Below are 26,538 nucleotides of genomic sequence, written 5' to 3' on the forward strand. Positions count from 1 at the left end.
GAGTTACAGATGCCAAGGAGCTTTTGGGAACGAAGTCTGCAGCACTAGAGAAGTAGACCAAAGAGCAGGATTTCTTTTTTGTGCCAAAAATATTGTCTGATTTTCTTCACATAAAAAGTGTGAACTCAGATACAACTCTTGAAAATCTCATCCCTGCTTTACAGGGTTTGGGTACTTTTTGTACGACACAAAAATCCACAGATTTATTTAAACTTACATGGATTGAGGTAGTAATGGTAGAAACCTTCCCGGAAAATGTTACTTGCTGAGGTGCTGTAGTTTTTTGTGAAATAACTAAAACAATTTCACAAAAATAATTTGTCTCAGAAGGACAAACACTATTTTAGCAAGTACAAAGGATCTAAGCGACTCTCCTGCAAACATTTTCACTTTATTTTCTCAAAAACATGAAGATTAATTAAGTTGAAACTTCTACAGGTAACTATATTACATGCATCTTCATTCACAGTGAGTAGGGGTTCATGTCATGGCCAAGTACTTGATCTACAAAAGGTATCCAAATCCTTTAAAGCCATTGGACCCTTTCGGTAAACAGTATTGTCCAAGGCCCACACTTCGTGTATCACAACTTCTATATCAAATAACAAACCTGTGAAAATTTGGGCTTAATCGGTCATCGGAGTCAGGAGAAAATAACGGGAAAACCCACCCTTGCATCGGCACGTTTCGCCGTGTCATGACATGTGTTTAAAATAAATCCGTAATTCTCGATATCGAGAATTGATATTGTTTTACTGTTTTCTCTGAAAGTAAAGCATGTCATGGAAGAATATTTCAAGAGAAGTCTTTCACCACTACCTTCTGTAAACCCTGTAAGTTATTTGTAAATCTGTGAACTTTTATTATGTTGTTTCTGTACCGAAAAGGTCCAATGGCTTTAAGGCTGAAGTTGAAAGTATGATATAATTGTTTTAGAATATCTAATAGAGGTAGAGTAACTCGTCTTTTTTTTCAGCGTTTAATATTTGAGCCACATCTGTCCTCTGTGCTTCTTGCATTATAATTGTTAATTTTCAGCTTTAAAGCACATGTGTCACTTCGGTAATTGACAAAGACAAGAATCCACACTTGGTGTGATCCAACATATAATAAAACCTGTGAAAATAACAAGCAATGGAGAGCTGTTGATAGTGTAAAACATTGTGAGAAACGTCTCACCGGGAAATTGTTTTCACTATGCTAAAAAAAACTACAGCACCTCAGCAAGTAATATTTTTAGAGAAGCTTTCTACCATCATGATCCTTAAAGGCAGTGGACACTATTGGTAGTTCCTAAAAATAATTATTAGCATAAAACCTTACTTGGTAACAAGCAATGAGGAGCTGTTGATAGTATAAAACATTGTGAGAAACGGATCCCTCTAAAGTGACGTAGTTTTCGATAAGGAAGTAATTTTCCAAGAATTTGATTTCGAGACCTCGGAATTAGATTTTGAGGTCTTGAAATCAAGCATCTGAAAGCGCACAACTTCGTGTGACAAGGGTGTTTTTTCTTTCATTATTATCTCGCAACTTCGACAACCAATTGAGCTCAAAATTTCACAGGTTTGTTATTTAATGCATATATCTGTTGAGACACACCTAGTGAGAAGACTGGTGTTCGACAATTACCAATAGTGTCCAGTGTCTTTAAACCGTGCAAGTTAAATGTAAATCTGTGGATGTTTGTGTTTTGTGTCGTACAAAAAGTGCCCAAACCCTTTAAGCAGTGTTTATGGATAATGTCCAAGCCAGACTAGACCATTATGATGTATTATAATGACTGCAACAGCTTTCTTTGGAATTTATTTACGTAGATAACTGTTTGCCCTTAGAAAATACCTCTGCAAACTTGGCAGCCAACACTTTTACAAAAAGTTATTTCAGTTTTCGCAGGTGTTGGAATGATAACGTTACTTTTTTGCAGTATTTTCAGCAAGAGTCATAACTCAACTCAAAGTCTTAGTTTTGAAAATAGAGAAAGTATCAAATAGTTAACCAGAAGGAAAACCGACTGGGTAAATTTTAAATGATTTTGGGATTGAACACTAGCTGTCTGATTTTTGACTGGCACCGCCGAACAAAAGTTTTGGTTTCTTAAATTATAAGATCGTTACTGTGTAAATTTAGGGCGTTTTTCCTGTTTTAAAGACTCAAAGGCATACTATGTATGGATGACAACATAACATGTCCCATCTCTGCCTCTTTTTCGACTCTCTTCAAGTTTTTATCGCATAACGGATAATCTCGTACTTGCTTTTCACAAATTGTAATTTGTTGAATTAGGCTATTTTGTCATGGAAGGGTCGAGGGAGACCGACAACACAGGGCTAGTAGATAGCCAAGTTGAAAGAGCACCGGCAAGCGTTGGCTCAAATCCTGCTCTAATAATTTGTTCTTTGTTAAACCCCAAGATAAAACGTTCAAAGTGTGACACCAACCTTCCAGTGTACGCAAAGTTGACCAGCAACTCGATGGCGGCGGGGTTCACATTCTCTAGACGGTGTTTCAACGGGATACTGTTATTCTCCATCTCCTTGTAGAAGTCAAAGAGGTAGGGACTGCAACAGGCAAGGACGGCTCGATGAGCGGGGACGATGTGGTTCTCGATCGACAAATGAACGTCGGCAAACTGCTGCTGCTTTCGGAGCTCGTTAAGATACGCCATGACGGCGCCGGGACCAGTCTCGTCCTCGTAGAATAAGGGCTGGTCCGATACCACAAATTTCCGATCTTCTGTTTTGGTGAGAAGCAAGGATGGGGGTTGTGTTAAGAACTACTTAACGATCTCAAATCCTGCTCCTAAACGAATTCTACAAAAACCTTCTCAAAAGAAGATCCAAGTTGTTCTTCAAAGGTTTCATCCAGAAAAAGTTAGTCCGGGAATCTACTCCAGGTTCTGGTTTTCAAAACTGTAGTAAAAGAAGTTAAGGTGCTACATCTACTAAATCTACGACCATCTTAAATTGTTTTCCCCAATCACTGTAATTCAAACAGAGGCTGGAAGGTAAAAAATAGTCTGGTGCTGATCAGTAATTAATATTCATAATTGTGATTGCACACGGGGAACACAACAAAGATGGCTGAAGCAGATAAAGATCCGTTTGGGCAGGACGATGCAATCGGCTACAGCAGCACGGCTACAACTTGTCTACGATATTTTCTGCTTCGGTCAGGGGTCAATCACAAATATCAACATTTTCACAAGCGTACGAACCAGACGCTGGGAGGGAGGGGGGTTAATGCCCGCCGTACGCTTTCCTTTTCAGGAAAAATGTCGAACTATAAAATATACGTGTAGCTTCTTGGAGATTTTTTACACGGTAAGATAAGACGCAGTGTTTTTTTGTTTTGTTTATGTGAACTTTTGAAAGTCACATTAGCTGTGTCTGGTACGCTGGAAATTACGGTATAATACACCTGTTTTCGATGTGTTTTTCTATATTTCTGCGCTCGTAATAAACAGGGTTTGCATGTAATTTACATTCAAGTATCTCTATGTAGAACAGAGTGAAGGAAGAAAGAAAAAAGAAAAAACATTTTTCTTTGAACACTTCTAGGTTATTGTACAAGTGTACGGTTCATACGCTTGTGACAATGTTGATACATGTGATTGTGAACGACCCCTTAACTATCTCGGTAGAGAGAAAAGTGATAAAACATCCGCAGAAATTATTCTCTCTAGTATGAGGAAAATCGTCAGGCAAAGCTTTCACAAAGATGGATGACAAAAGCAAAGATGGCCGCCATTTTTAGATTAAATGTCACTCACGCCAGACCTTCAGCAAACTTAAATAATAATCTAAACTCAATTAAATATTATTGTTAATGAGTTATTTTGGTGCACTGCAACAGGCCTCAAACCTCGCTCTTGAAGGTGGCACAGCAATTTCTCTCTGGTAAGGGCAACTTCTATGACGAAAAAAGGTAAATTTGTATTGGAATTTTGCCAAGGGCACAACAGCAAAAGCACAGGGCACCAAGGCAGTTGCTCAGGGTGCCGAGGGTTAATTCGAGGCCTGCTGCAAACAAATAGTAAATAGTCCTTTAAACCTAGCCAAACAACATAAATTATTATAAACGGTAGTTACATGCACTTTCCATACAAGTCGAAATGAATTTTCAAACAGTAAAATATTTGTTCGGTTGCATCTGCCCTTTAAAAAAAAAAACAGAAAGATAAACAGCTGGGGAAAATCTTAAGCCAAAGCAGATCATCTTCCGCCTGCAATACAAATAACTACGACAAAGTCCCTTCAAAATTATCTAAATGTCAAAAGAATAAAAACCTCTGTATATAAAATGCCATTGAATAATTGTGGAGTTTGGTTTAACAGACGTACCATCAATATTTTTCTGTATAAGTTATTACCCCTGCACAAATTCAAATCTATTTCTGATCTGTAGTCAACTTCAATCAGTATGTTTTCCAACATAAAACTATCCTCAAAACTTTTTGCAAACAGTCGGCCATAATAAAAATTGATGGAAGCACAAAATATTAAACTGGCTGGTCGCATTTTCATATTTTGGTTCGGATAATTAATGCAAATGTCTAGTCTTTGAATGAACGTTGTTCAGATGATAATAAAAGACTAGTCTGATAGACAACACATGGATGATTGTAGTAACACTTAATAATTGGTAATTACTCAAAATAATTACGAGTAATGGGGAGCTGTTGATAGTATAAAACAGTGTGAGAAACGGCTCCCTCTGAAGTAACATAGTTTTTGAGAAATAAGTAAATTTCCACAAATTTGAACTTGAGACCTCAGATTTGGAATTTGAGGTCTCGAAATCAAGCATCTGAAAACTCACAACTTGGTGTGACAAGGGTGTTTTTTTTCTTTCAATATTATATCGCAACTGTGATGACCAATTGAGCTCAAATTTTCACAGGCTTGTTATTTTATGCATTTGTTGAGAAACACCAAGTGAGAAGACTGGTCCTTGACAATTACCAGTAGTGTCCAGTGTCTTTAAGGGCCACAACAACCTTCTTCATTTTTCAGATAGGAATTCCATAATTTAAATAAGACATGTTTGTACTTTACAATAGTTCTTTGTCGGCCATATTAAATTTTATGGAAACAAAAAATACAAAACTTTAATCGTTTGGTATTGTTCACTGGAACAAAATTGTTCAATCTTTTACTCAATATTTTTTCAGACAGGAATTTCACAATGTTAATGAGACGTGTCTGTACTTTATAGTCAGACTTAATTGGTAATACATGTGGGCACCTGGGAAACGTGTGCAAATTGGCAAATTGCTAATAGCTTTTAGCTCATTGGGGAACAGTAATAATTTATGGTAAGGCTTTACTCTATATTGGTAGAGTGTTTAACTCATGGAGTAGTCTACTGGTAATAGCATTTTAAAGGTAGGGCCATAGATTGGGGAATATTCCCACATGCCTGGAGTTATACGCAGGGCACAGAGACCAATCTTCGTTGCCCCAATCTTCGTTGCCCCTGGTATTGGCCTCATGGTGCCCTTCAAAATTTGCCCATCCACTTCAAGATTTTTCCTATGGAAGTGCCCGTTGCAAAATCAAAATGGCCTTGCCCTTTCAACGTGTTCAAAGATGAAAATCCAGGCCTGCTCCAAAATATTAACTGCCATGAATAAAAACTAACTGCACTGAAGCTGTTGATACATGTAGTATCTAATAGGGAAAAGATTTCCTTCAAAGTAAAATGGTTAATGGTAATTCTTTCCCTTAAAAATATTTCAATCATTAGAACTCGCTGCCACCTTTCTAAATATGGATGGATTTTTAAGTTCTTATGAAAATACCGGAATGTTCTGCTGAAACTTTCATGCGACTTTTACCATACATTTCTTGATAAAGTCACATGTTTCTGCCTATAAATCAGCATGACATTGGCACCACCGATCTACCTACATGTACCCTTTAAACTCTGCATATTTGTGCGTTCCTTTTTGAGGAAACGGTTCAACCAGTTCCGACATTCATGAGTAAGAAAGAAATTTCCTTTTGATTGAAAGAGGAAGTGTGGAGGAATGGACCTCAAGTTTCCTGGTGAGATTTAATTTCCACATGCCTGAAATTAATACGAGACGACCAATTAAATTGGAAATAGAGATCCAAGTAAATTTATTACTTCCGAGATTAAGCTTCGATTTGGGCCCAATTTCACAGAGCTAGCTAGTGAAGCACAAAAAGTGACAGAGCATGCTAAAACATGCTTACTGGAATAGCCAAAGTAGCTAAGCACATCAAATTCATGCTTACCAGAATAAGGTTACTAGCCAAAGTACTATCACATATATACAAACTGTGACTGTATATAGGATTTGAGGCATTGCCTGGTGAGGTATCAATGTATATTTGGTTTGCGGTAACACCATGTGTGTATCTACTTGCCAGGTAGAGTTTGTTCTTAGAGAACTGTCTTGCTAAATTCTACTGCCGCGGAGTAGATAATCGGAAGGTCGGGAGACTTCTCAGTTCCGAAAAGAACTGCCCTGTTTATTAACTATTACCAGGGCGGATGGTATAGAAATTAGACTGGACTACTACTTTAGCTTATAGGATCGTAATTAACTGTACTGCCGCGGAGTCAGTTCTAAAATCTGCCACGCCTCACTACACACGAGAGGTTTCTCACACAATGGCCAACCCTAACAATAGCCATGAGCCCCCTAACCACACAACCAACCCTAACAATAGCCCTGAGCCCGCCAACCACACAACCAATCAGAGCATTGATTGACCTGCAGTGGATCCACTGAACCCCTACAAATAAGCCCACTCTTCTCTTACCTCTTCAGTCTCCTGACTAGAGCAAGCTAGTCGAAAGTAGTAGTCCAGTCTAATTTCTATACCATCCGCCCTGGTAATAGTTAATAAACAGGACAGTTCTTTTCAGAACTGAGAAGTCTCCCGACCCTCCGATTATCTACTCCGCGGCAGTAGAATAAAGCAAGACAGTTCTCTAAGAACAACTCTACCTGGCAAGTAGATACACACATGGTGTTACCGCAAACCAAATATATATAAACTGTGACTGGTAGGCTGCTAGTGTTTGATTAGCAGAAAAATTGTTTCTGCTCGAGTAGCTAAGCATTTACAAAAGTATGCTTACCAGAAGGTTACCAGCCAAACTACTATGTCTCATAAACAACTTGTGATTGGTATCCTGCTCATTTCTGCTTAGCAGACAATTGTTAAAGGTTATTTTCCGCTCTAAGCAGCTCTTTGAAATTTGGGCCCCTTGTGAGGATTGCAAGTAGCAGCCACTAACCATGTACAAAAAATGCTTAACAATACGAACAGGCTACCAGCCAAATACAATTATGCATTGCTTCTGGCTCAACTGATCAACACAAGACCATCGAACTTGAGTTTACCGACCCGATGCTAAAACAAAATGGCCTTGGAAATCAAGTGTTAGAGTCGAGCCCTGAATAATGTATAATTGCTAATGTCAAATAATGAGACAATCATAGACTTGGGACGTTTTCAACTCTTTTGTATTTGGTTATGCCTCGTTGTCTAAGATCAAATCTCCATATGATTATTTCTTTTTATAAATGACAAAGCAAACACTTAAAGCCATTTCGGCTTCGTCGGTGGGGCATAGAAGTTTCATATTTCCAGTTTAAAAGCTTTACATGATATCAGGCTTTTTCTGATAGCAACCATAAAAGAGTTCTCCCACGTTTGTTTTTTTTTTTTTTTTCATAACTCTTTGAAGTTTGGCCGAAGCACCCAGAATTGAAACATAGGTCTTCGGAATATATAGTACTTGGTGTTTACTGTGCAATCTGGAGCATCAATTTATTTTTATTGAAAAAAAAAAAAATAATGTTTTGCTATTTTGGCCGAAATTTCCCATCACAGCATTCAATTCATTCATATTGGGTTCATACTTGCGTGTCTTTTAGTGCAAACTTCGGCCGATATGCCCCAAAAATTTTTGAGCAAGGAGAAAACCCTGCTGCATTTAAGCAAATAAGCTGCCCCTTATCAACAGCCACAGCACCCAATCAGATACAACCTCACAGCGCTTTTCAATCATAAAGTCACCAATAGCAAAAAACCCTGCTAAGCGGGGGAAAAGGTTACCATCTAATATACCATGCAATGTACATTGTGACTGGTTCCCTGCAAATCGGTGCTTAAACTTACTCAGCATGACCCTCCTGCTAAGCATCTCTATCAAAATGGTCCAGCTCTGGAACTTCACACTCTTGCTGTTAGACTGGGAAGTCTCAGACTCTGTTCCCTTTTAAAAAATACCCTACACTCCTATGATTTGTTTCAAATGAAAATGCCCTTTGCAAAATGGAAAACATGACCTTGACCACTCAAACATGACTTACCGAGTCTGAAAACAATCTAATCTTTGAGCCAATATGAATTAAGATAGCGGTAAATACAGGCATGATATTTGGTCCTTCAAAAAAATGTAGGAACATTTTATCAAGTTCAAGGGCCAGCCTACATGTGTGCATTGTGTAGGCTCGGATAGACTCTGTATGCCTTTATTAAAGGGAAAGTACACATTTGGTAGTTACTCAAAACAAATATTAACTTAAAAACTGACTTGGTAACATTAACAAGCATTGGAGAGCTGTTGATAGTATAAAACATTGTAGGAAACAACTCCCTCTGAATTAATGTTAATTTTTGAGAAAGAGGTAATTTCTCACTAGAAGTCTAGAAGCTAGAAGTCTTTTATTCCTATCTGAAAGCACACAAATTCGTCCAACAAGGGTGTTTTTTCTTTCATCATTTTCTCACAACTTCGATGACCGATTGAGCCCAAATTTTCACAGGCTTTGTTATTTTATGGTTATGATGGGAAACACCAAGTGAGAAGACTGGTCTTTGACAATTATCAAACGTGTACCTTCCCTTCAACTATCTCGGTATTCAGATTTTTTCCCAAGTACAACAAATCTTAAAACAGACGGAAGAATATCATGCCTGCGGTAAAACAATGTAAACACTAAAAAGGTTAGAGTATGAAAATGATTTTAAAAAGCAGGAAAAAAAGGAACAAAAAGAGGCAACTAGAGAGAAACTCTGAAGCACCCGGCAGCTATTTCAAGAAACCAGCCAGACATCAAAAAGAGGGACTCCTCCTTCTTAGATATCTAATCTTGAAATAAAAATAAATAAAAAAAACACCACCTAAGACCAAAGATGGTATAAACTCCTAGAAAAACACACACCCTGTCTGCGCTTGGATTCTGCATGAGTGCCGCCATTGTTAGTTCGTAGTGAATCGTTGCCTTCTGCGTTTCCGAAATTCTCCATCCCTGAGAAAAGAGAGAACACACCGAGAAAGGAAAATGTGAACAAAATTTTTTTATTCGACAATCATGCAGCATTAAAAGAAAACATTATAAGTTAGACACACATTTGCACAGAATATACCAATTTTTTTTGCATGAGAGAATAATTGCTCATCTACGCATTTCAAGCACTCGGGATGACAAAAACAACCAAGGAGTTGCCATGGAAACTTATCATACTAATCTTCCTGTGAATAAATGAACAAATTTAATATGGTGTAATTGAAAATTATGAAAAGCTTTTTATATGACGCCTATTTACGAAGTGAGACGCATGTAATTCGTTATTAAACAAAATGCTGTTAGTTTACCAAGGGAGAGAAAGTGTTTGAGTAAAAAAAGGTAAAGATGTCTATAATGGAACCCTAATACATGTAGAATGCAAAAGATGCAGTGTTTATCAGAGTGATATGGATGTAATGCGTTAAAACACAACTCTATTCGTTTACAAAGGAGGAAAGGGTGTCCGAGTAAAAGATATTTAAAAATGTGGCTTGCCGTAAAAAATGGCAATGTTTAGGAAATGAATGAAATCTACGGAACCCTCAATGCATGTAGTATAGATGTAACCGAAGATCGAAGTAACACAGAACTATTTCTTGCAGAAATTTATAATTTCCTGATAGGGTGCCCTTTAGCAAGGAGAAAATACCTTGGTGCCCTTGCCCTTTCAAAAAACGAAGCATACATGCCCTGTAAGTGTGTATAAAAACCTACGGCCCAATCTTCATTCTGATACATGTACATAGCACAAATCAAATGCAACCTCTGCTTAAAAGCAACATTCAGGCCAGCCACACCACAAATAACCTCTGACCCTTTCTTCATTGTCAAGGCATTTTATTTCAGCCATGATTTATGGCAGCCACTTAATGGGAATGTTGTGCTGTAGGGAAACAAACACGAACAGAACGCGTTGTGGCGCAACGCTAATGTTGCATGTCAAACACTTGCCCCGATCCACACACACAAAGGGCTTACAGTCGGATGCGTACAAAAAATTCCCATCGGCTGACAACATAATGTATACAGTACAATCAGTAGCAAGCTAATCGCACATCAAAATTGTTCTCCGTCTTCTTTACTATAGCTAGGACGACAAAACAAGCCCCACAACAAAATTTGACAACGCAAACAGTCGTGCGCATTTTCCCCCCGCTAGATCTCTCATCGTGAAATCTGTGCTGGAGACGTACTTGTGTTTTGTGTTTTGTCCCCAGGGCTCAGTTTCATAGAGCTGCTTTAAAGCAGCAAATACGGCTTTAAGAAAACCTTTCTGCTAAGCAAAAATGAGCAGGACACGAGTCACTAATTGTACATGTAACATTATAGTTTGGCTGGTAACCTTATTCTGGTAAGCATATTTTTTGTTGTGCTTAGCTGTTTTATTTTGTGCTTAAAGTCACCTGGAAATAGATTTGTTTTTTCTTTCAAACATAGGAGTATATGTTTACGAACAATAAAACAATTTTTTTAGTAATTGTTTGTCACGATTAATATGTTTAAAAAATATATAAAGTTGTTTGGGGGGCTGACTCCGCCTACCCCTTTTGTGACGTCAATCGAGGCAGACTTTGCCTGCAATGCGTATAGTAAACACACGTGCAAAGTACATGTACGTCCAAGTCGTGAGTTGGTACATTTCAAAAAGTGTTTTTCTGCATTCAGCAGCAATACACCTGGTCGGCATTTTTGAAACGTACAAACTCACGACTTGGTCCGTACATGTACTTTGCAATTGTGTTTACTCTACGCATTACAGGCAAAGTCTGCCTCGATTGACGTCACGAACAGCGTCTCTCGGGTCGGGGTCTACTCTTAAATTTGTAAATAGCATACATGTAAGAACTGATTTTTTAAAACCTTAGTTAACTGTTTATTCACATTCCACCCATCAAAACACATATATTAGTGACAAAAGCTTTATTTTGAAAAAATACCACTTCCAGGTGACTTTAAGCAGCACCTTGAAATTGGGGACTACAAATCAAGCCTAAAAACAATATCCGACAAACACACAACTTGCGCATTTGCCCCGTCTACTCTGGATTTCTATCGTGAAAATCAGCGCTTGAGACATACTTGTGTTTTTGTCTTAACCCCCAGGGTGATGGATTTTGTTTAAACCGCACTCGAGGCCAATGATGATGAGATTGTTTTCCCATTACATAGCATTGGGTTTAATTTAATGGTTGGTGCCCGAGGATGGGTTACCGACCAGAAAGGTGCAGGGGTGGGGGGGGGGGGGGGGGGTGGGTGGTTGTCCATTGATTTTCTTTATGTAATATAAACATGTGCTTTAGAACTGATGACAGTTTTGAGTTTTAGTAGCAAGGCAGGATCGACTGCCCTTGTCAAATCTGAAAAGTATTTGGAGATGTTTTAGGAACGGCTGCCCTGTCAAATCTGAAAAGTATTTTAAGATGTTTTAGGGGTTCTTACTCTTAGGCTTAAAAAAACATGTAAATGATTTGTTTCTGGTAAACCAGCAGTTCTTTCAAAAACATTTGTAGCAAAATCAAAATAGTTTTCTACCCACACTTTGTAAGCTTCCATTCCAGTCTAAACATTAAACACTGTTTGGACAACATTGATGCAAAAACCAGGACACAAGAGCAACCTAGAAAATCCAAAATTAAATTAACATTGGCTATCTTGCAATAATAAGAAGGCATTATTAATGCATTATGAACGCATACATTGATTACTGCTCTTCCAAAACTACAGAACAATGACATTTTTGAACAATGGAACTTTGTCCAAATATAATAAACAACAAAATTAATCATTTTGCAATACATTTGTATTTGAATGTGGATAAATGTCAAGGAATGTACGAGTTATTTCAAAATGATTTGAGCTGATAAAGTTTATCTGGTTGTAGTCTAAGCAAGTTCAAGGGCCTCTAAATGTGTTTACCAAAAATCACAAAAAACAAACAGAGAAAAATTCCCTACAAATTTATTATGGTTCACTGCGATAAAAATTGGTATGCGTTGAGTCTGACTGTTGTCTAAATCAATTGTCCAAAGTCCATCACTTAAGGAGGAAAAAATTAGGCAATAATTCAAGCGAAGGATTTCAAAGCTTATTACGAAATATTTAAATTCTGTTCAATCAACATTTCAAATTTATAAGTAGCTTTTAGGGAAAATAGAATAAGCTGTTGCAAACTGTTTACCGACTAAAAGGACCATGGCGCTACCTCATTCGAGACCTCAAAATCTAATTCTGAGGTCTCGCAATCAAATTCGTGGAAAATTACTTCTTTCTCAACAACTATGTTACTTCAGAGGGAGCCGTTTCTCACTGTGTTTTATACTATCAACAGCTCCCCATTACTCATTACCAAGTATAAAGGTTTTATGCTAATAATTATTTTGAGTAATTACCAATAGTGTCCACTGCCTTTAAATATTCCAAGGATAATTTATGATGGATATTCTAAGACTAATCTTCAGGTATTACATGATTCAATGGATATTCTATGGACATTCTAAGACTTCTCAAGATGTTATCTAACTATTCTCAGGATATTTTTAGAACATTCTTGGGACACTAATTAAGTATAGTATGGTTTTCTCAACATTTTCTTAGATCTAATTTTATCTTCAATTTTTCAAGGGGAGGAGAGTTAACTTCCTTTAAAACTTTAAGGATAATTAGGTAAGAAACAGGTACAAAAATTCTTCAAAGTTGTCTAATATTTTGGTTCAGATATTAAGAATATGTTTCTGCTGAACTTGTTCTCCCTGGGGTTTTTTTTTCCTCTCAAAACTAGAGGGGGGGGGGACTGACTGGTTGGGAACTATGATGAACTGCATTTAGGTCCTATGCAAGTGTTGTACTTACTGCTTATCTTGGTTTTAAGATCCCAATTGTGCACCAGTTTAATCTTGATGCTTTTTGTGAACTTGATCTCAGGTCAAACTTTAAAAAAAAAAGTTGTTTGCATGTCGCCTGCAGTTTGTCCAAATTGACACACAATTTATAAAATGTTGTACTAACCATTTCAAGACCAGCACGATTCGATCTGTGGTTACGCTTTTAAACAAACAATAGCTTCTGTCATTGATGCCCTTGTTTTGTTTGCTGTCATGAATTGCCTGGTGTTCCTCTGGGACCTGGCTATAACTAGTTTTATATGTTTATCTCTGTGCAATAATAGTTTACTGATCTTTGTAGAGATATGATTGTCCTTTTGTGTAATTCTGGGTCATTTCCCATTTTATCTTTTGGGGTTTGTTTCGTACGTGCATTTTGTCGATTACTGCTTTTTATCGGCCATATTGTACATTTAGAGACCATCTTATTCAGTATTTTTACTGCCAGTGTCTTTTTGATCAGTATAGATGAAAATAAAATTCCCAATTAATATTAATAATAACGAATGCTCGCGTGTCCATAGGAAGCTCCCTGGAACTTAAAGACACTGGACACCTTCGGTAATTGTCAAAGACCAGTATTCTCACTTGCTGTATCCCAACATATTGCACAAAATAACAAACCTGTGAAAACTTAGACTCAATTGGTCATCGAAGTTGCAAGAGAATAATGAAAGAAAAAACACCCCTTGTTGCTGAAATTTGTGCGCTTTTATATATGCCTAATAAAAGGCTTCAGGCTTCTTTGAATATTTGAGTGAGAAATTGTCTCTTTCTCAAAAAATATTGTAATACTTCAGAGGGAGCCATTGTTAACAATGTTGTATACTGCCAACAGCTCTCCATTGCTCAGTACCAAATAAGTATTGATGCTAAGCTTAATTGATGCTAACAACTATTTTGAGTAATTAACAATAGTGTCCACTGTCCAGTGCCTTTAAATTCATATCCTAACTATATGGAGTAATTAAGTGTAAGAATATACAAATATTGACTGCTTCGAGTGCTATGGTTAAAACTACGACTCCCGAGGTGATCCCCGGGAAAATGGAACTGTCCGGCGATCACCGAGGGAGTCGTAGTTTTAACCATAGCACGAGTTAAAGCAGTCAATATTTGTTTTATAACACCCCCAACAGACTATTTATCATTTCCGTACACGTAACGTTCGTACGCGCGTTGCAACTACACAACTGATTGGGTTTGAGGTCGGTAAAAAGACGTCTAGGTACTGCACGCCGTGTGATAGTCATCGGACTATCACACGGCAAATGATTCACTATCACACGGCAAACGACGCACACGGCCGCCGTCTAGTAAAACTAAGACATATCATGTGACGCGCTCTAAACCAATGAAAAGGCAGAATATTTGTAAGGGGTGTTATAATACCTTTTAGGCCTATGGAGCTATGGACTAACAACACTGAAACCCCACACCCTTGTACAAGTATTTGGCTACAGTGTGGACACACCATTGTTTAGGCATTTATACAAAGCGTTGCCAACAGAGACTGTGTCAGCGCAAAGGTTACAAACTCTGTCTGACATTTTTGTCTGGGTGCGGGAGCCTTGTTCAAGTTTTTTTGGCGAACAATATTTTAGTCTACTGAATGTGAACACCTGCAGGCCTGAAACTTCAATGAGGCATTAAAGGCGATTGCCTCCATGCCCCCTGGTCATTGCCTTGGTGCCCTTTAAATGTTCACAATAGAAATTTACAATTTCCGCATAGGGTGCCCTTTACCAAGGAGAAAATGCCTTGGTGCCCTTGCCCTTTCAAAAAACAAAGCTAAAGGCCTGCGATTGCCTCCATGCCCCCTGGTCATTGCCTTGGTGCCCTTTAAATGCTCACAATAGAAATTTACAATTTCCGCATAGGGTGCCCTTTACCAAGGAGAAAATGCCTTGGTGCCCATGCCCTTTCAAAAACAAAGCATACACAAAATAGGAAAGACAAAAAAAATAGTTTAAAAAAAGAATGCGGCCCCAAAAAAGGAAGCGGAATTTTTTTTTTTTCCTTATACTGCTCCTCATTTTTTGGCGATATCTTAAAAATGCGCCTACCTTTTGAAAGATATGAATTGTTCACAAGTTTTTATCCCCCAAAAATTTGAATCTGAGACACTTCTCAGATTCTGTATTCCAATTTGAGATTATTCTTGTTTGGACAAAAACGCTCCAGATCTCAAAAGAGCGGCCACCTTTCTAAATGAAATTTTCACAGCTTAGTTTTTATTGAGTAATCTACATTTACATACACACAAAGTAGGACTAAACTTATCGAACAGTTCCAAAAACCAAAGGTGTACTTCCCTCTCGGAATTTACATCTCTTCTGTCGTTTACGTCAGATAGAGAGAGATGGTGAGGTAACATCACGCTAAGCCGCAGCTGGATCTGTCTGGCTGATTATATCAGTCCAGACGTCACGCAGCGGCGCTTGTATTACATCGCTAGCTGGATCATGATAGTAACTATCAAAGGCTTTTGTGTTTCCCAAAGACTGTATCAAACTAAGGGGTTGGCAAATACTCAAATTTCATCTCGGAGCACACTCAACTTTATTTCTCTCTAGTAGTAGTATAGATTTCTTGGATTGTGTTTCAAATTGAAGACAAAAACATTTGACCCTTTTGTTTTCCCTTTTTAAACAAAAAAATCCTCATCATAACCTAAATATATTATTCAATTGAATGCCTAAAATACATTGACATTATCAATATGAGGCCTCATACTCGGGGCTTGAATTTGGGGAGAAAATTCACAAGATCGCAGGGCTTACAAGTACTTTGTACTACTGTACAATTGTAGCTCAACATTTTGCATGTACCAGAAATTCTTTTTACTAGACCCGAGTCAAAGAGAGAAACACTCTCTACACTGTTAAACATTAACATTAACCAATTCGAAAGAATTGTAACAAGTTGTCTTCAACGAATCTGCCCCCCCCCCACGTTTCCCTAAAACTGTTGTCAGCCCATAAGAAAAAAAAATCAAAAAAATCAAACTGTTTTCAAGCAACCCACTGTGCCGCTAACAGCCCCCCCCCCCCCCAAAAAAAAACCGGAGTAATTTCAAGTGCATCTATACCCAGCCCAGGTTACAAAGGGTGTTTTGGTGGCCCGGTTATCAACCAACAAAAGCAGGATCAAAGTTTACGATCAATACCTGATCAGGTGAGGAGAGTACATTGTCTCCTTTCAATGGTCGATTTGGTCTCCTGCAGAGGTATATCTTTTGTCTTTGTTTTTTGTTAATACCTATTGCAGACTTATTGAGCCAGGCTGATGCAATAATAGGGCAAGCTACACGGCCCTCGAAAAGGAGTTGGACAATGTGTCCAGCGCAGTAGAAGGGCTGACTTTAGGGTTAGGGCTTTTCACACAGAACAATTATAGCAATGGTCCCTTGCTAAATTTGTAGCATGGTTGTAAAATTGTACAAAATGTACCTCATGTGAAAGGACAAATGTACCTCATGCGACAGGACAAAACAAATTTCTACTGACCACAACTTCTCTTGCAAAATCTTGTCAAACATATAGCTACATTCTACACCCATGCTTAAATTAAGCAAGGGACCCCAGTCAAATTGCTGTCGTGTGAATAGCACTAAACACGTCTACAATACAGCCTGAGGGGTGTCAGTGTGTCTTTTTGTAATGGACACCCTGTTCTATCTGTCATTTACAAGTCTTATACTTCATGGTTTGAGGCAACGAAGGTGATTGCCTCCATGCCCCCTGGTCACTACCTTGGTGTGCCCTTGAAATGCTCTATAGTAGAAATTTACAACATGGTGCCCTTAACCAAGGAGAAAGTGCCTTGGCGCCCTGCTCTAAAATGAAGCATACAGGCTTGCATAACATGTGTATTGGAATGTAAGTGAACATGCTTGACACCCAGTAAAAAAGTTAAAAGTTTTTATAACATTGATCAGGCTGCTGAATAAAAATTTGGAAACTGTGGTTGACATGTGAAATGAAAAGCTAAAAAAGGACAGGGCAAACCTAGCCTGAACATCTGACGTAACACTTCCAGGCTCATGAACAACGCCAGATGCCAGCCTGTTCGGATGTTGCCAAATGACCTTTGACCTCATATTTATTTTACTCGGAGAAACAACAACACATGATGTACACAACAAAATGAACAGGCTGCATGCAGAAGACCGAAAGTGACGACCTCGGACCAATCAAAACATGGAAAGCTTACATCACTGCATGGTTATCCATTGAAATCATTGTATCCAATGAAGCTTTTGTATCCCATGAAACCATTTGGCTGGTAAAGACAAGTACCTTTCTTTATATTGGCAGATAAAGACAGGGGACCAGTCTAGGGCAAACCCTGCCCTCCTGCCCCTAACAAACAATTGTCTTCCCAGTGGTCAACAGGATCCCAAATGGTCACTTGACAGGACACTTTCTCTTTTCAGAACAGATTAACAACACAACAGAGGATTAAAGCACCAGGCAGCCATGATGGATATTGCTTTTCATCCACCTAACAAAGCCATTATTGATTATATCACCTAGGGGAGATCCAGAAGTAACCATGCGGAAAAACCAGGGACTGCAAAAATACCTTCTAGAAAATAATTAACCAAGGACAAACTGTCAGATAATTCACGACAAACTACCCTCAAGTACAACAGACATTATGGAAATGATAACGATTGAAAAATACATCAGATTTGCTCAAATCCCGATTTGTACACACCACTGCACAACAGCTATTAAAAAAACCCATTTCTTTCTTGTTCGGATACCTTTTTACTGGAGTCTACCTCAGATTTTAATTGCATGTAGAAGGAAACCCCTACAAAAACTTACAACGACAACAACCTTTCAATCATTATAAAACTTGAATAACAAACATTCACTTTGAAACCTTTACACACGGAAAGTTTGTTATTTTAAAGGCAGTGGACACTATTGGTAATTGTCAAAGACCAGTCTTCTCACTTGTTGTATCTTAACATATGCATAAAATAACAAACCTGTGAAAATTTTAGCTCAATCGGTCATCGAACTTTCGAGATAATAATGAAAGAAAAATAACCCTTGCAACACGAAGTTGTGTGCGTTTAGATAGTTGATTTCGAGACCTCAAGTTCTAAACTTGAGGTCTTGAAATCAAATTCGTGGAAAATTACTTCTCTCTCGAAAACTATGGCACTTCAGAGGGAGCCGTTTCTCACAATGTTTTATACCATCAACCTCTCCCCATTACTGGTCACTAAGAAAGATTTACGCTAATAATTATTTTGAGTGATTACCAATAGTGTCCACTGCCTTTAATATGTTATAGGATTAATATAAAGTTATTTCTAGGTTTTTTTTTCATCCAAATGTTATTGAATTGTAGCGCATAGGAAATCAAAGGAGCTTTATATTTGCAATGATGGGACTTTTCATCTGATTAAGGAAATTTCGAAATAAATACGACTGACGCTGGGGGCATTCCCTTTTCCAACCGAATCGGATTTCCAAATCATTTATTTAAATTAAAACCACTGGTCCACATTTCCTCTGTTGAATATGTTATTGCCACAAAAAGATTTCTGGAATTGTTTTCGTGCCTTTTCAGTTGAGTGTGTTATGACGATAACAGAAAAAATAAGCTTATTGCTTGCTGCACTACACACTTTCATTTTAATGCACAATGCAGTATGAAAAACAAATGCACTAAAGGCGCATTTATTCCATATTCCTAGTTAAAATCTCATCGATTGTTAACAACTAACCCCAGGCATGGTATTTGGTCTTTTGAAAAAAAGTAGGATATTTTATTAGGTGCAAGGGCCGACCTACATCTGGTATAGGCCCTGTAGTTTCCATCGTACATTGTACTAACATACTACGTACATTGCAGGCCTGATACTTCACGGAGGCAACGAAGCCGATTGCCTCCGTGTCCCCTGGTCATTGCCTTGGTGCCCTTGAAATGCTCCAGTACAAATTTTCAATTTCATCATAGGGTGCCCTTTACCAAGAAGAAAATGCCTTGGTGCCCTTGCCCTTTCAAAAACGAAGCATACAGCCCTGACATTGTATGTGCAGGCCTGGTACTTCACTAAGGCAATGAAGGCGATTGCCTCAATGCCCCCTCGTCATGCTGCAGTAGACATTTAACATTTCCTCAGGAGAAAATGCCTTGGTGCCCTTGCCCTTTCAAAAACGAAGCAAGCAGGCATGATACTTCACGGAGGCCCCATGCCCCTGGTCATTGCGTTGGTGCCCTAGAAATGTTCCAGTAGAAATTTACAATTTCCTCATCCAGGGCGCCCTTTACCAAGGAGAAAATGCCTTGGTGCCCTTGCTATTTCAAAAACGAAGCAAGCAGGCATGATACTTCACAGAGGCAACGAAAGCGATTGCCTGCATGCCCTGCCCTGGTGCCCTTGAACTGCTCCAGTAGAAACTTACAATTTCCTCACATAGGGTGCCCTTTACCAAGGAGAAAATGCCTTGGTGCCCTTGCTATTTCAAAAACGAAGCAAGCAGGCATGATACTTCACAGAGGCAACAAAAGCAATTGCCTGCATGCCCTGCCTTGGTGCCCTTGTAATGTTCCAGTAGAAACTTACACTTTCCTCATAGGGTGCCCTTTACCAAGGAGAAAAATGCCTTGGTGCCCTTGCTCTTTCAAAAACGAAGCAAAAACGTCTGAGCATGTACACTGTATAAGGACACCCGCCATGATCAAATTATTCCAACACCTCCATACGATCCTATTGTACATTATGGACATGTGATTAGCATGTGAACAGCATCCTACACACACGCATATAACGCATGTACACATTTTAATATGTCCAAGTGCACGACGAGACAGCCATCACACAGTGCACTGGCCATGCATAGTGTACATCCATGTCCCAGGCCAAATTACAAAATCACTAAATCCAAGCTCTCCTCATATGAGTCTTGAGTGATGGAAGAAGACATGTCACATCGGAAATAACTGCACTCTAATGTCATGTTTATGACAAACATGATGCACCCATGCACACAGCATTGCTCCGTGGATGCTCATTTGTAATGCAAGGCAAAACCTATACTATAGCACAGAACTTTCACTGGACCAGAAATATTCTTGACTAATGAACATTTATGGGAGAGGGGGGGTCAGGTTTTCCGGAGAGGAGGGCATAATGTTCAGAGGATCAGCTTCAGTCCAACGTCTCAGCAAGTTCATCTCTTTTGAAAGAGAGAGACAGACTACAAGACGTCGCCCATGCCATCAGGACAACAGCTGATCACAATTTGGATCTTCTAACTGCTGTAAAACTAACAAAGATGGCTGCCAATTAAAGGAGTATTCAGAATTCTGCTTCCACAAAGTCTGCATTCATAATTAGACGGCTATAGACACTTTTAGTTCTAGTAGCCAGGCCTGATCATACTCCACTGAGGCTATGGATGCAATTGCCTCCATGCCCCCTGGTAATTGCCATGGTGCCATTGCAACGCTACCATAGAAATTTCCTCTTAAGGTAGGTGCCCTTTACCAAGGAGAAATGCGTTGGTGCCCCTGTCCTTTCAAGAGCGAAGCATACATGCCAGAGTAGCTTCTAGACTCCTGTCAAGCACTGTAATAACCAAACTGAAATTGACACAAAAATCCTCTCAAGCCACTGTAACAATACAAACATGAATTTGAAAAGTACTTACTGTGGAAGTTGTTATGTCCAGACAACATGATTAAGGTGTAGGGTTTAAGACCTGAGCCTTGAGACAACTGTATCAAGAAGTTTCGGATGATGATGATGATGAAGGCGTTCTGGAGTTGTTGAGATGGAATCCGTTGGTGCTGAGAGACAGCAGTGACTTGAGTGAAGGTTAACTATGTTCCATTCTGAGCTGAAGATCTGTTAACGAGAAAAAAATCCCAAAATTTAACTCATCAAAATACTGCTATAATGTTTTATTTTTGTTGTAACCTTACAAGGCAGCCCTGCATGCTTTGTTTTTGAAAAGACACTTGGGGCACCAAGGCATTTTCTCCTTGGTAAAGGGCACCCTATGAGGAGAGTGTACATTTCTACATAAAGCATTTCAAGGGCATGGAGGCAATCACCTTCGTTGCCCCAATGAAGTGTCAGCCCTGTCCTGTGTAGAATTGTTCATATATACATATTTCTTGTATGGCAGAATACATTCAATTCAATTCAGTTCAATTCAATTTATTTATTTCATCACAGATTACAAGTAAAAAGTGAAAAAAAAATTCCCTGTGTGCACTAAAAAGATTCAAATTTGATACTTATAGAAAAACAAAAACATTACATTTTAAAAACACAGATTTAATTACAAACATTTAGTATAAGCAATAAATAGGCTCATGTGATTTAGAACAGGGCCCAACTGAAATGTCTCGTATTATTATTACTATTTTTAATACAATGGTACACTCACTCACATAAATTACATTCCGTTTCCTAATCTACCCAGTGACCTCCGATAATAAAAAACTCCTTTAGGAAATGAATTCCTCAACAATGGTGATAACAACATGTCTAATCTCCAGAGAAGATTGTCCGCTCCTCGATGGTCTTGACCGATTCGCCGTTCCCGGTTTATATCATTACGGACTACACCAGTGGTGGCCATACACCAGCAGCTGTATCCACACAGGCCAGGGACACCAATGAACAAGGATGTTGTACTATAGTAGTACTAGCACACTGAGTACTAGCGACATTGTAAAATGTCATCGCAGATGACATTGTATATTAACGCACCAATGCTATGTCATTAAGGGGTTTGGGTACTTTGTCTTTTGATACATTACAAATTAATTTTACATTTAACTTACACAGTTTAAAGATAATGATGGTAGAAGGCTTCCCTTAACAAATACGTGTATAGTGTATTAATTGCTGTGGCGCTGTAGTTTTTTTTTTAGAAATGGGTAAAACAATGCCACAAAAATAATTTTTGCCTTTATAGTGAGACGGAAATTATTTTAGCATTACAAGTCAACGGATTTACGTGACTCTTCCGAAAACATTGCACTGTGATTGTCACTTTCTTTTTTTTCTCAAAAACCTTGAAGACTAATGAAGCTGAAACTTCTACAGGTAAATTATTTTACATATCTTCATCCACAGTGAGTAGGGATTAATGTCATGGCCAATTACTTGAACTACAAAAGGTACCGACACCCTTTAATTTACAATGTGAAAGTTCACATAATTTATGCAGCAATTGACGCTCATTAAAAACCCATACAACTAGGCAGGCCTAAGGGCTAGAATTTAAATGGCCTCAGCCGTCTGATTTCTTCTTGTTCTATGGTTATCCGGAAAGAAAAAAAATGGATAGAAGGATAGGAAATTTGCTAACAAACTAGTCGCAATATGTCACCCATAAAACAAAAAGACCATCCATACCGTAAGGGTTTTGCTGTTTCATGAGTTTATTTCAAAATACCCACTTCCAAACGACCCTAGTCAACCAACATTTCTAAAACGACCGTCATTTTGTTTTATTGAATTACAAAGATGCTGGTTGTTATAACTTGAGGATCACGTACATACGGTACATTGTAAAATCAATAAGGTCTCTGTGCCTATCATCAAACCCCCTTGCCCTAGTCACCTACCCTCCCTGTTCGTTCCCTCTGCCCCTGGATTCCAAATCCAGGCCTCGAAATAACCCACGGCACCCAGAGCAATTGCCCTGGTGCCCTGTGCTTATTGCTGTGGTGCCCTTTGCAAAGTCAAAATACAAACTTATGTTTTTCCTCACAGGGCGCCCCTAACCAGAGGAAAATTGCCGTGCCCCCTTCAAGATCAAAGTTCAAGGCCTGCTAACCGATGTTTCTCCCCCATGCACAAGCTAGGGTCTCGGCCCAATACACACTACAAGTTATCACACAAGCGCGAGTGGAATACGGAAAAATATAGCGCTTCTGTGCCCATATCCAACGAGGCTGAAGGTCGAGGTTGGATATGGGACGCAGACGCGCTATATTTTCCGTATTTCCACGAGCGCGCGTGTGATAACGTATTTATCTTCAAGCAAACTTGTCGCGTGACATAGAACACACAATACGCATGGTACTGATATTAGCCGTGCAATATAGGTTTTTATCGCCACTCCATTCTGGCAATCTGATTGGAGGATTAGCGCCTACTTGAAGATAAAATCTGATACCCCTTTCGCTGATAAGCACAAAGTTTCAATAAATTACTTGAATATAGTTATTTTTTCCCCTACAACGAACATCAAGAGAGAAAACCAATACCACCCCCCCCCCCCTTGTAAGGCTTTGAAAACCAAGATAAACACCAAGTTGAAAACATTGTGAAGAAGACCTTGTTTCAAATCACCGAGCGTCAGCCAAACATACAACAAATTCTGGGTCCAGATAACCCCCAGTTTTGAAGAAAAAAAACCTGGAGAGCACCCTAAATAATGCTGTTGGCTATTGTTATTGGTTACCCCCCTTCTCTATGGTTATCCCCTCTACTCTTTGCCCCAAAACCTCTGTTGTTTCCAGCCTGCTATAGATTCCACACCAATAGCTTAATGGCTGCCGTTATGTAACATTACATTGCTTTAAACCCATCAGTAAACAGTCTAGTACCCTAGACCTATTTAGAACCAGACAATACAACAAAGGTGTCCCTTGTTATGATCATCTGTTTACTTTTTTGCAGCCTTGACAAACAACACACATCAAGGAACTACTAGAAAGTAGGCCTAAATTACATGTACTGTCTGACAGCATGGCAAGTTGCAATAACAAGAAAAATGTATAGCTGTTGCCAACTGTAAAAACCAACCAAAGGAGCTATTATATAAGCAAAAAAGACTGTTAATGGCTTGACATGTTTTACCCTAGCCAAGTTTTTTGTTTTAAGGAAATGAGAATAGAAACATTAAAGCCGTTGGACACTTTCGGAAAACAGTATTGTCCAAGGCCCACACTTTGTGTATCACAACTTATAATAAAATAACAAACTTGTGAAAATTTAGGCTCAATCAGTCATCGAAGTCGGGAGAAAATAACGGGAAAACCCATCCTTGTTTCTGCACGTTTCGCCGTGTCATGACATGTGTTTAAAATAAGTCCGTAAATCTGGATATATCGAGAATTGATATTGTTTTAATGTTTTCTCAAAAAGTAAAGCATTTCATGGAATATTATTTCAAGAGAAGTCTTTCACCAGTACCTTCTGTAAACCCCAGGCCTGATACTTCACGGAGGAAACGGAGGCGATTGCCTCCGTTTCCCCTGGCCATTGCCTTGGTGCCCTCGAAATGCTCCAGTAAAAATTTACAATTTCCTCATAGGGTGCCCTTTGCCAAAGAGAAAATGCCTTGGTGTCCTTGCCCCTTCAAAAACGAAGCATACAGGCCTGAAACCCTGTAAGTTATCTGTGAACTTTTATTTCTTTTCAGTTCCGAAAGTGTCCAATGGCTTTAAGCAAAAGAAAAGCTTCCTGTTCAATGATTGATTGCTATGGACCAACTGTATTGCCATTATTAGTGCCGTTCTTTATTTTCATATTGTACTGTTTCTTGTAAAAGCGCTGTGGTACCCTGTGTAACAGCACTCTATCATGCTTGTCCTTTTTGTTATTTTCTTTTTCATGTAGGCTATTGAAGAGAAATGCTCTGCTGATTCGAGCCTAACCAGAGTCGTACTTCCTGCAAATGCAAAAGTGATACAATTTTTGACATCACATGGCCATTACCCCAGTGAATGTTTCCGCAGGAGTTGAGCTTAGAAGTCAACTGACATCAGATTTTGTATCACATTTGCAATCGCTAGGCTTTATACATTCTTGTGGTCTGGTATACCCTTTCTCAGACTGCAAGATTTGGGGTGAGTTTTTTTCTCGTGCGTTGAATTTGTCCCAATGAAATTCAACCCATCTTTGAGCTTACTCCCCTCCTCAAAAGAAATTGTTTTCAATTCAGCTCACATTCCAGAATATAAACAAGTGTCAAAACAAAAAACATAACTTTGTAATTATTAATCCAAAAGTAGACCAAAGTAGATCCTTTTTAAAGTCTGGTTATCTTTTAAAACTGAACAAAGAATCAATTGCTTTATTTGATTGTTTACAAAATAAAACTGTCAGACATAACAGATAAACAAGGTTAACATGTCTCATAAATATTTCTGAGGGCATTTAACACAATGACAAAACAGTGTTGATTGTATTTTGTCTGTTGCTAGGACCAGATCAAAGTGTTTGTGTACATGACTGCAAATTCTATTATGTCAACATGACCCTTTTATAGAAAAGGTCAACCCACGGGAGGGTCGTGAACTCACTGCTCGACAGGACGAGTTGAGATCCCAGTTCATTGTACTGATCCAGCAGACCATGGCTACCGACCATGACTGCTTACCATGGCTATCCTACGTGACACAGCACACGTACATTGTCCTGCCAGGCTACCCCATGCCAACTCCACAGGACAACAGGCAGCAGGGGGCCCAGTTCCCGCCTTTAAAGGGACACAGTGTCTTGGATTGGGCGAGTTGGTCTATTTAGTTATTCATTTAACTCATTCAGACTTTAAAAACACCAAAAACACACAGCAACAAAATACTGGAAATCAGGCCTGATACTTCACGGAGGCAATGGAGGCAACCGTTGACCCTTGCCATTGCCTTGGTGCCCTTAAAATGATTCAGTAAAAATTTACAATTTCCTCATAGGGTGCCCTTTGCCAAAGAGAAAATGCCTTGGTGCCCTTGCCCTTAAAAAAACGAAGCATACAGGCCTGAGAAAACTATAACGATCAACGCAAATATGCCTCGAAATCGTGTGGTTTTCCTTTTACTTTGCGAACGAACACGGTAGGCCATTTTGTGGAGTCAAAATTTAAACTCAGTAACTGCACATCAAGACGATTGAAGATTTCTAGGGTTTTCATCAAACAGTATTAAAAAATTAATTTAGTCTCGTCTACAGTACTAGTCTTGTATTCAACAGTCTCCACAACACCACAGTAAAAATGTACACCTAGATATGTACCCAGACATGGCATTGTGCTTGTTGTAATATTTAATGCATGTGAACCATGAGGTCAAACTGGGGTTAAGTCTATGACTGAAACTAACTGCAGACCGTACCCCCAGGCAAGGTCGAATAATTAAAACGAACAATCGTAAAAGGTCAAGTAAGCAAGTGCAGGGTCGTTTATTCTCTCATTCTAACGCTGACTGAGAGTTGTTGTTGCTTGGAAAATGTCTGACAAATGCGCAGTGACAGTCAATGACTGGTGTTTTTTTATTGTGTATCTATTAAAACTTTTTTTTCTCTTTTCTGTCATTACTCCACTGAAA

General features: G+C 38.8%; 1 protein-coding gene across 2 annotated transcripts in view; it reads right to left on the reverse strand.

The window, feature by feature from the left end:
• The window catches only part of LOC117303054 (influenza virus NS1A-binding protein-like), a 38,576-nt gene that overhangs the window by 10,156 nt on the left and 1,882 nt on the right, over nt 1-26,538 (reverse strand). The window contains exons 2-4 of one of the 2 annotated variants that reach the window (XM_033787107.1): nt 20,898-21,094; nt 9,212-9,298; nt 2,442-2,736 (exon numbers count right to left, since the gene is read on the reverse strand). In XM_033787107.1, coding sequence (XP_033642998.1) covers nt 2,442-2,736; nt 9,212-9,298; nt 20,898-20,925 — 410 coding nt within the window. In that variant the 5' untranslated portion in view covers nt 20,926-21,094. The remainder of the gene's footprint in view (nt 1-2,441; nt 2,737-9,211; nt 9,299-20,897; nt 21,095-26,538) is intronic. The other variant, XM_033787108.1, reaches the window with a different exon arrangement.

The sequence above is a fragment of the Asterias rubens genome, chromosome 19, assembly GCF_902459465.1.
Source record: "Asterias rubens chromosome 19, eAstRub1.3, whole genome shotgun sequence".
NCBI classification, from domain to species: Eukaryota; Metazoa; Echinodermata; class Asteroidea; order Forcipulatida; family Asteriidae; genus Asterias; species Asterias rubens.